The sequence below is a fragment of the Pteronotus mesoamericanus genome, unplaced genomic scaffold, assembly GCF_021234165.1.
Source record: "Pteronotus mesoamericanus isolate MK-2021 breed Mesoamerican mustached bat unplaced genomic scaffold, CSHL_Meso_final scaffold_54, whole genome shotgun sequence".
NCBI lineage: Eukaryota > Metazoa > Chordata > Mammalia > Chiroptera > Mormoopidae > Pteronotus > Pteronotus mesoamericanus.
This window is the reverse complement of record NW_026555321.1, coordinates 1,496,869-1,507,415: the sequence shown is the minus strand read 5'-3', so window position 1 is coordinate 1,507,415 and position 10,547 is coordinate 1,496,869. Positions and strand designations below refer to the sequence as shown.

Sequence of the window (10,547 nt, the reverse complement as noted above, 5' to 3'; positions counted from 1 at the left end):
GTGGGCGTTTTGTTACTCCCACCCTGGTGCCCGACGCTGACGCTCCTAGCAACCGGCAGGCAGCTCCGTCTCCAAGGACGCGCGCGCCTGCGACGTACGGCCGCGAGAGGCGAGCCCTGGACTCTGATTCAGGAATCCGAACCCAATTCGCCCCCCCGGACCCGAACTCCGAGCCGCGAGCGCCCAGAGATGAGCAGCAATGACTCCTCCCTTATGGTGCGTGGCCCGGGCGCTGCCTGGCCGCTCTCGTTGGGACTCTCCGCCCCTGGCTCGGTGCCCCCCGCGCCCTACTGCTCTCCTGCCACCTCTCTCTGACCGCTCCTGCTGTCCCCTTTACTCGCCTTTCGCTGTCCTCTGCCGCTACAGGCGGTCCTGCCTCCTTCTTGCCGGCCTCTGCCTGGAGACTGCATTCTCTCTGGTCCTCCCTGCCTGAGCCCCTGATCGGCATCCCCACCCAGTCCTATCCCCCAAGCTCTCCCAGACCAACGCACCCAAACCCGTCTCCATCATCTTGCCATCATCTCCTCTTCCCCTGTCTGTGCCTCTTCTGTGTCCGCCACCTCAGTGGACGGCACCACCGTTTGATCCCCCAGGTTTAACTTTTCCTCATACCTATGCCCCCATCCTACCTATCAGCAAGAAATGTCAGCTCCCAAATCACCCGCTTCTTTCATCTCCTAGCCCCGATCACCACCATCTCTCCCCGGGACGCCTGTAACAATCCCCTTCCCACCTGGTTTGTCTGCTTCCGCTCTCTTCACCAGCAGTCCCCCCTACCCAATACCCACCCACCCCCCCACACACACAGAGCCACCAGAGTGGTTTTTGCAGAAACACATCTGACTTCATCGCTCCCCTGCTTAAAACGATTCCAACTGCTTTTTACTACCCTCAGGACGATGTCTGGGTCCTTTCACGTGGCCCACAAGGCTGTTATAATCCAACCACATCTGTCTCCAACCCAAGCACCCACAAACCTTGGGGGAAGTGAGACTCGCTTTGAAATCTCAGTCTCTCTTACTTTGTGACCTTTGTCAAGCCACAGTCTCCATGGCCTTCAGCTCATTTAATTGGAAAGGATATGGAGAGAATAACGCAGAAGAAAATGGATGTAAAGCCCTGGGTACAGTTTCCAGCAGGTGGTTAGCCCACAATAAGTTGTAAATAACTACTGATGTAATTATTCTTATTTTTAGTTCCCTCTCTTTCCCCTTAGTTCATTCCTAAGACAGTCTGAGTTGAATTTTCCACATTTGAACTCGGATCTGTGGATAATTTGAAAACAAACACCTCTAAACTCTTCCCCGGGGAAATTGCATGGAGTCACTCCTGGGGCGGGTGAAGAGGATGAGGCCGGAATGTTCTCTTTCTCTTTCTTTTACAGAACTGAGCACAAGCCGGGCATAGGGGAGGGAGCGGGTCAGAACAGAGACAGCGAAGGGCTACTGCAACCCTGTCTTCCCTCCCCCAGGCTGGAATCATTTACTACAGCCAGGAAAAGTACTTCCACCATGTACAGCAGGCCGCGGCCATGGGCCTGGAAAAATTCAGCAATGACCCAGTGCTGCAGTTCTTTAAAGCCTATGGCGTCTTCAGGGAAGGTAAGGACCGGTCAGTGTTGGCCTCCGGACCTGCGCACTAGCCCAGCACTAACCCCCAGCCATGGAAACAGCCTTACACGCTGTGCCTAGACCCCCAGGTTAATCCACAGAAGCCTGTGCAATTCATATCTAGTTGACTTTGAGATCTCAGAAGGCTTACTGCTGTGGCTCTGCACCTCAGTTTCCCCATCTGGACAGAGAGATGGCTGCATGATTATTGAACTGACCCCAGGCTTGGAAGCTGAGAGCTGGCAGTGCAGGAAAAGGAGGAAGTGGTGGGTTTGGGTGCCTGCCGGTAGAGTGCAGGAGCTGGGAGAGGAGTGGGGCCCATATAGGCGCTGACTCATTGACATTTAGAAGGTGATTCTGGGCTAGGGATGGGCTGAGCTGCCTTTGGCCAAATCAGGGGACATGGGCGTATAAATGTAATTGCTGGCTCTTGAGCAGCTTGCAGGAAATACCCTGAGAGCCTTCTTCAAAACTGACCCAAGCCAAAAATCTCAGCCTCACAAGTATCCCTGTGAATACTCATGGCTACATCCTCAGCTCCAAGCCCTCCAGCCCCGGTGGTCTGGACCGTGGTATCAGCAGCCTTTCCAGGGAGCTTCAGCCTTCAGGGTCCTCAGGCCACTGGGGAGCTTTGGGACCAGTTAGTCCTCTGATTCTGGGTGAAGGCAGGCAGAGCCCGGCCTTGGGTCGGCCCTAATTAAGGGGCCCGATGTATTTGCCATGGAGCCGTCTGCCCTCTGGGCCTGGAGCCCGAGAGCATAACCACGTGGTCTCTCTTTGCAGAGCGCATCCAGGACGCCATCAACAACCTGGAGAACATTCGGAATCACCCAGATGTGTCCCTGTGCTCCATCATGGCCCTCATTTATGCCCACAAGTGCTGTGAAACCATCGGTGAGTGCAGCTATGCTCGGCTGGGGCTGGTCCCCCCAGGGGAGGAGAGCCCCCGCTCCCGAGGGGCTACAGAAGGAGGTGCGCGCCCTGGCGACTGCGGGTTCTATTGGCCCCTGAGGAGTGCTGCTGTTCCCCTCCCCTGCGAGGCCTCAGAGAAGACCCCCTGCCCAGGCCCAGCTGAGTGGGAGCCATAGGCAGAGAGCATGACGGTGGAAGGGCTCCTCCTTCCAGGTCCCAAAAGTTGGGGAGATTCCCTGCTTTCCTTTGCCAAGATGTTGTCAAGAAAAATCAAGCTGGTATAAATAATGCGGCTGCTAATCTTTACTTCTCTAGAGAGGTTCCAAGAGACCACAAACTACTATTTCCCCATCCGGAATGAATCGTGGGCGTGAGGTGGGGGATTGGGGTTTGGGCTGCCTGCTCAGCATATTGCTGGGCACCGGGGAGAATAGATACACCTCAGCCGGCCAGCCCACGGCGAGGCCCAGGCAGCTTCCTGGGCGAGCTCCACGCCTCCTGCTGGACCAGGCCCACCTGCCTGCCCTCACTCGTCCTCCCCCTCCTCTCCCGGGACTCACAGACCTAGAAGCGGTGCAGGAGCTCGAGAGCAGCCTGAAGGAAATCCGCAAGACAGCCGGCGGGACTGCCCTGTACTATGCCGGCCTCTTCCTCTGGCTCATGGGCCGCCACGACAAGGCCAAGGAGTATATCGACCGCATGCTGAAGCTCTCCAACAGCCCCAGAGAGGTACTCCCCACGGGCACTGTGGGGCAGCAGCCAGAGAAAGCAGCATCCCAGTACATCCTCGTGGGGCGGCCGGTCCTCCCACAGGGGCCAGAGGGCCATGAGATTGGGGGAAGGCCCCGCCCCGGCACTGGCAAGAACCTGGGTCTCGAGGTGTCCTGACCCATGTTGTCTCAGGGCTTAGCTGAGTACACAGTGGCATTTGTCCAGAGTCCCATCTGCAGGTAGGTGTCCTGTGATCCCCACTATATATTCTAAAAAGCTCAAATTCATTGCTAACATTTACAAGTCAGGAGATTTTTACCTGGAAGTCCAGGTTTCCTGGGGGTTTTTTTGAAAAACTAGATGAACCGACTACACCGGACCTGCATGTCGTCCTTGCAGTGACTCGCAGGGTGGCGGGGGTGGCCTGTACACCCCAGGTCTCCCGCGCTGAGATCTGCACTAAGGGCAGAAGTTGAGGCCCCAGTCTGGGCCATGGGTGCTCAGCATGGGCGATATCACACCCCACCCCAACGGGGCGAACATTGGTTAGAAGGGGGTGACGGAAATCTCCCTCTTTATGTATAAAACACAGACCTACGTACAACACATACACAGGACGGCTATACTATTGAAATGTCATGGAGGGGAGGGAATAAATGATTAGGGGGAAAAGGTCTAAAAAGCTTCCTTAGGAGGGCAGTGATGGAAAAGAGTTGAGAAACGCTGGCCTGGGCCGCGAGGGATGCTTCAGGGCAGGGCCTCCCTCCCCAGGGCCCTCCAGTCTTCCCTCCCGTGCCTGCCTGTCCCATCTGCTGGGAGAGGCTGGGCGAAGGCTGCAGGGGGGCGGGCAAGGCCAAGGCCGGTGAGCTCAGAATAGCTCCCGCTCACCTGCTCAGAGGGCGTGCCCGCCATCCCCTGCAGAGAGCAGGAGCGGCCTGCCGCCGTGTTGGCACCCTGAGCCCAGTGTAAAGTAAACAGGAAGTGACCAGGCTAGCCGGGCAAGAGGGCCTCAGTAAGAGAGCTGTGGGGGGTCATGCGACGGCCCAGCCCCAGCCTGAGGGTCAGAGAAGGCCTCCTGGGCTAAGTTCTATACACGAGTGGTAGTTACTCAGGGGAAGGGATTTGGTTTGGAGCCATGTGCTGGGAAGGGCATTCCAGGCAAAGGGACAATAGGGACAAAGGTCTGCAGTGAGACAGAGCAGGGCTGCTGGGGATCTGCAAACAACTGCACTGGCAGGGCCTCTGCTTTGCGGTGACAGCTGGTGGGGCATCGGGCTGGTGACACCGGCTGACTTGAGGTTATGCAGGACCGTGGACCTCATCCTTCCTCTTGCTGTCATCCCAGGGCTACGTGCTGAGAGGCTGGGTGGACCTCACCTCAGACAAGCCGCACAGTGTGAAGAAATCCATCAAATACCTGGAACAAGGAATTCAGGACACCAAAGATGTGCTGGGGCTGATGGGAAAGGTGGGCAGTGGGGAGGGCAGAGGAGGGAGTATCCCGGGCTGGACCTTTGGAGCCAGAGAGAGACCCACCAGGTGACCTCGAGCCCCACCGTCAATCTCCAGGCCCCTCAGGTGGCAGGTCCTGTAGCAGCCCAGGACCCAGCCCAACTAGTTCTCGCCTCCTTCCCGCGCAGTCGGAGTGCCTGTCTCCTTCCGCATGGGGCCTTCTGGGTCTCTTCTTCGGGGCCTGCCCTTCCTTAGCTTTCTCCAGGTGCCTTGGCTTGCCTTTCGTTTTCTCTCATGGCCCCTTTTCTCTGCACCTTCCTTTCCTCCTCCTCATTCCCCCTTTCTCTTCCCGCCTGTGAAATTCACTTAGTTGGCCAGAGGAGAAGGGAGGTATGTTTTGTGGTTTGTATTTTCTGATCTTAATTTAAATTTAGTTCCTTTTCCCTTACGAATCAATCTAAGAGAAAAACTATCCTTTTATTTTCTTCTGGTTTTAAGTATCTTTCTTATACAATGTGCATGCACTCATTAAAAACAACAAACAAAAAACAGAAGACTAAAAAAGTCAAAAGTTGAATTAAAATGACACTGCGCCCTACCGCTCCAAAATAACTCATGTGAATGTTTTAGGGCCGTGCCTCCCCATCTCTATTCTGCGCCTGGGTTCAGGCTGGTCTTTGGGCTGCTTTTCTGGGAGATTATGGTGCAGGAGCTTAACCCAAGAGCACCCTTGGGACCAGCACCTGAGGGGACGGAGGATGGAGCAAGACTGGGCCAGGGAGGAGCTGGGGGGGCAGCGGTCACGGCAAAGGCCTTGACCCACTCTGCTTGGGATTGTGGAGCTGTGAGGGCCCTTCACTGTCCCTCACTGACAAGGCGCTGGGTGTGGGCTGCCCCGGAGAGGGGTGTGGCCTGGCAGCAGGCAGCTCCCTTCAGCCAGTGGCCATTCCAGGATGGAGGCCCCCCTGAGAGCCACCGGCTGCTAACCCTCTGGGTCCTTGAAGGGTATCAAAGGCAGGTGGGAGGCAGTGTTGTCATTTAATATAGTCGTTCCCATAGGGTGGTGAACCAGGTCACAGTTCGCATCATAGGGCGTCTTACCATTTGGGGTTTTTCCTTCGTGTAAGATGTTGTCATCGGCAAATGTCATTTTGAACGGCTACAGTAAGCCACTCCCCTATTGAATGGGACTGATGTAATCGGCCAGCCCGATCTCCTCTTGTTTGGGTATTGCGATTGTTTCCAGTTGTGCATGTAGGGAGAGCGCTGCAGTGAACATGTTTATCCATCGATCGCTGTTTCGAATAATCCTCCTCTTTTAAGTGAGTCTCTCCGCGGAGGGTTGCTGTAGGGCCAACATGAGCATCCTGTCTGACTGTTCAGGGTCGAGTTTCAGGTCTTTCAGGAGCACTGCCCTCTGCCCCCAGACCTCCATGTAGTGACTCGCCTGAGAGAACCGGGTGGCTGCCACTGGCCAAGGGAAAGCCCCGCGGCCTTGCTGTAGAGGGAGTGCCTGCAAACCTAACTGACACCCAGCGGCTGCCCAGAGCCCCAGCGAGCAGTTTTCAGTGACAAGATTCAGGAAAGCAAATGGGAAATGAATGGGCCGTTTCTGAAATTGAGAAGTGCCCTGTGGCCCCAGCCCTCTCTGTAGGGGGCTGTCCCCACGTGGCCTTGCTGAAGCCCAGGCTGCTCGGGGCTCGGCTGTCGCCCTGGAGCCCCTGCCTTGCCCATCTGGACCCCAACACTGCCGTGGGCCCGGACTGCTCACCAAAGGTCTGCCTGTCGGGCTCGGTGCCTGCCTGGTGGGGACACTGACAGTCCCACCTCCCTCCCTGGGCCTTGACAGAGGCTCGTCTCTTCGACTCTTGCAGGCAACATACTACATGACGCAGCAGAACTACTCAGGGGCCCTGGAGGTGGTGAACCAGGTCACAGTCATTGCAGGGAACTTCCTGCCCGCCTGGGTCCTGAAGATGAAGCTGTTCTTGGCTCGGCAGGACTGGGAGCAGACAGTTGAAACAGGACACAGGTGAGGAGCGGCGGGGGGCGACCCTGCCGCTAACATGTTCCCATCACACAAGGTGGGGAGATGGAAGGTACTGTGTGTTTGATGGAACAAAAGTGAAAATTGTCCCTAGAGGGCTTGTGAGTACTGATAGGAACTTATGAGGACAGGGAGGAGAGGAAGGACTGATGTAAACTAAACACCTACATGTCAGGGTAGAAACCAGCAGCTGTGGCCTACAGTGGACAAGTCAAGAAATAGGCTTGTCGCTCTGGCTGGGCAGCTCAATTGGTGGGAGCGTCGCCCCCCCCCCGACCCCCGCTCCGATGCACCAAGGTTGTGGGTTCAATCCACGGTCAGGGCACACTCAAGAAGCAACTAATGGCCCTGTCTGGGGTGGCTCAGTGGACTGAGTGCCAGCCTATAAACCAAAGGCTGACCGGTCTGACTCTCAGTCAGGGCATGTGCCTGGGCTGTGGGCCCGGTCCCCAGTAGGGGGCACGAGAGAAGCAACCGCACATTGATGTTTCTCTCCCTTTCTCCCCCCTTCCTCTCTCTCTAAAAATAAATAAATAACATTAAAAAAGAAGCAACCAATGACTGCATAAGTGAAACGAAAAATCAATCTCTCTCTCTCTCTCCTCCCCTCTCTTTCTCATTTCCTCTCTCGCTGAAATCAATAAATAAAAAAGCTTTTAAAAAAAAAGAAAGAGGCATATCAAGAGGTATAAGCATATTGTTTCGAGGAGAGATGGCGGGAACGACCTAAAGACCCCAAAGCAGCAAGGGTCACAGGGTGAAAAGCAGTCGCCTCTGAGGGGTCGGGGGGAGGGGACTAGGGACTACTGTTTTATTTAATTTTTTTAAACTATGAGTATAATTTACTTCAATAAAAACTTTAGGCAAAAAAGGTCCCTGGTAACTGCGAGGAAACTTTCAGTCTCAGGCTAGGCGCGTACGTAAGACAGCGGAGATTTCAGGAGTTCTTGGGACTCCCGGAAGCCAGATGCCAGGTCTAGGCTGACCCTAAAGCATTTTCCTGGTGCAGAGAAATACAAATAGCCACAGGGGCGGATGTCTGAGGGACGTATTTTTTCAAGGATGGAATTTTCTAGATAACTGAAGCTTATCTCTTTAACGCTTTAACTGATTTTATCTACTAATTCTAAAGTGCACCATGCTAATTTTCTCCCTGAAAAGGGTTCTTGGACTGTTTTTTTTTCCTGAATAACCAAGTCACCATGAATTGTTAATAAATTCTGTGATAATATAGAGCCTAGTTCTGAAGAAAACAAAACACAAACAAACCACTTCCTTCCCTGTGGAGGGATGATCATTCCTCTGGAGACAAGTGGAATTTGAGGCTCAGTGAGAGAGGGGCCGGTGGGAAACAGAAAGTGATCCCACTCTCCTCAGCCCAACGGGCCCCATGGGTACAGTGATGCTGGGCCCTCAGTGTCCCTCTCTCTGTAGACACTGGCGAGTGTCCTTGGCAGGAGCTAGGTCAAGAGCTTGCTCTGGCTCCTTGGACCCGGGCCAAGAGGATATCTAGAAGCACCTGGCCGAACGCCGCCACAGCCACGGGTACACTCGGGTGCCTCGCCCGGGCCCTGTGGCCCCCACGCAGGGAGACAGGGTTTGCTGCCGGGGGCTGGGCCGGACACCTGACACCTTCGTTCTCGGAAGTGTTCCCAGCTCCCACTTTTAAACCTCTGCTGCTTCTGGGTGTGTTTCTCTTATCATCTCTAATATTATTTACTTATTTCTCTCTTATTTTTCTTCATCAGTATTAAAATAATCTGTCTCTTACTAGGTTTATGGAAGAACCAGCTTTGAGTTCTGGTGATGCTGTTATATCTTTGTTTTCTAATTTGTTAATTTCTACTCTTTGTTATTTCCTGGCAATGACCTCCTTTAGAGTTACTCTGTGGTTTCTTTGTTTGTTTGTTTGTTTTTTTGTCCTAACTCTTGAGTTGGATGCCTGGCTCATCCATTCTCATACCTTTTTAGGATATAATCTTTTCATTCTATGGCTGGCCCTTGAGGTACCATTTTAGCAGTATCTACACATTTTTATGCGGAGTATTTTTAGTGTTATTTGATTCTAAGAACTTTCTGATACCTATTATAGTCCTTTAGTCCAAAAGTCATTAAAAGCTTTTTTTTTTGAATTTCAAATGTATGAGGGTCACAGTACCTTCGCAGTCATTGTAAATGGTTGGAACAGCTTGAATGTGGACTGTGCCTAATTATGTTAGAATTTTCATGTTGTTTAGAGTAGCCCACTATCAAACAGAAGGCCATTCCCTGACCAGGCAGGAAAATAGGAAGTTTCCTATAAAGGAACAGAATATTGAAAAGTCCCTAGTGTGAGCCTAAACTGCATGTTCACAGTGACATGTGATGGAAACCAAGTGCCCTTTCCATCTATAGCTTGACACACTCCTCTGTCCCCCACCCCCAGACCCTGGTACCATGGTCGCGTCTGCGTTAGTTGGGATAGGAATAGGCTTACGTCCCAAAGGCACCCCAAAATACATGACTTAAATAACATAAAAGGTTGTTCCCCTCTGAGGGAAAAATTTGGGTGGTGCTCCAGGGCTGGGGTGGCTGCATAACTCTGTAGGGTCCCAGGTCCCTTCGTCTTGCTGCCCTCCCACCCCGAGGATGTTGCTCCCATGGTCCGCATTCCAGCCTGCAGGAGGGAAGAAAGAGAAGAAATGGAAGGCGTGCCGAAAGAGCACCACTGGGTACCACACTGGGCACCTTTGTGTACATTCTGTTGGCCATAACTTAATCACGTGGCCATGCCTAAGCTGCAGGGGGCGGCTGGGAAGTGTAGTTTTTATTCTGGGTAGCCATGTGCGCCGCCAGTTAGGAGTTCCATTATTAAAAGAAGGGGAGAATGGATATGGGAAGATGATCGGGAGTTTCCGCCGCCGCACCATTCTAGCCTTGCCTAGGAATACTCTCGATTCATGTGGCTCTACTTCCTATTTCAGAATCCTAGAAAAAGATGAAACAAATATTGATGCCTGCCAAATTCTAGCTGTGCATGAGCTTGCAAGAGAAGGAAACATAACCACAGTAAGTTCTTTCAAGCCTCAGGAGTGGAACCTTGAAACAAACATAGCCCAGGAGGAACCCCTCCTAGCACCTCGTCCCCAAGGCTTCAGAGGTGCTCCTTGAATCTCAGCTCCCTCCTGCCTCCACCCCATACTCCCTGCCAAGGAGTTCAGCCCTGGTTTGGTCTTTGGGCCAATGCAGTTCTAAAGGCAGACTGTGAGGCTGACTTTGGTTCTGCCACGTGTGCCCTGTGTGTACCTGGACAGGTACCGCCACCTGGGTTAGCCTTAGGACCCTCATTTGTATAATGGAGATAATTCCACATACTTTGTTAAAGTTGTTACAAGGATGAAGTGAGATGACAAGTGGGATAGCTTGGAACAGTGCCTGGTGCACTGGAATACTTTGATCTATGTTAACCCATAGAAGCCCTGGTTGTATTTCAGATTTATGGGAATGCCTCTTTCTTTAGGGAATGGTTGAAATTGCTCAGATATTGACTAGGTACAACCTGGCCCCACTCTTGTGCCTAAGCCTTGTAGTTTTCCAAAGAAACCAAAATAGCCCTCAAATGCAGCCAGAAACACCTAGAATTCTTCATGAAATCCTCGATGCCCAGACAGGTTCTTATTTTCAAAAGAGTTCGTGTTTTCAGCCAAAACCTTGCATTTTGAATAAACGCATTGCCTTTGTGGAGAGTGTGGTGAAGCAAGAGTCTCTAAGAGGCCATGGCAGGAAGAGGAAGCTGCTGGTTCCTCCTGCACGGCCCTGGGATTGTGGATTCTGTG

At 53.0% G+C, this 10,547-nt stretch overlaps 1 protein-coding gene across 2 annotated transcripts in view; it reads left to right on the top strand.

Annotated features, from left to right (window-relative positions):
* The first annotated feature begins 189 nt into the window (after positions 1–189).
* Positions 190–10,547, top strand: part of TTC21A (tetratricopeptide repeat domain 21A) — a 31,986-nt gene continuing 21,628 nt past the window's right edge. Inside the window, exons 1-7 of one of the 2 annotated variants that reach the window (XM_054595837.1) lie at positions 190–216; positions 1,472–1,601; positions 2,394–2,504; positions 3,085–3,251; positions 4,579–4,701; positions 6,560–6,717; positions 9,696–9,780. In XM_054595837.1, coding sequence (XP_054451812.1) covers positions 190–216; positions 1,472–1,601; positions 2,394–2,504; positions 3,085–3,251; positions 4,579–4,701; positions 6,560–6,717; positions 9,696–9,780 — 801 coding nt within the window. The remainder of the gene's footprint in view (positions 217–1,471; positions 1,602–2,393; positions 2,505–3,084; positions 3,252–4,578; positions 4,702–6,559; positions 6,718–9,695; positions 9,781–10,547) is intronic. The other variant, XM_054595838.1, reaches the window with a different exon arrangement.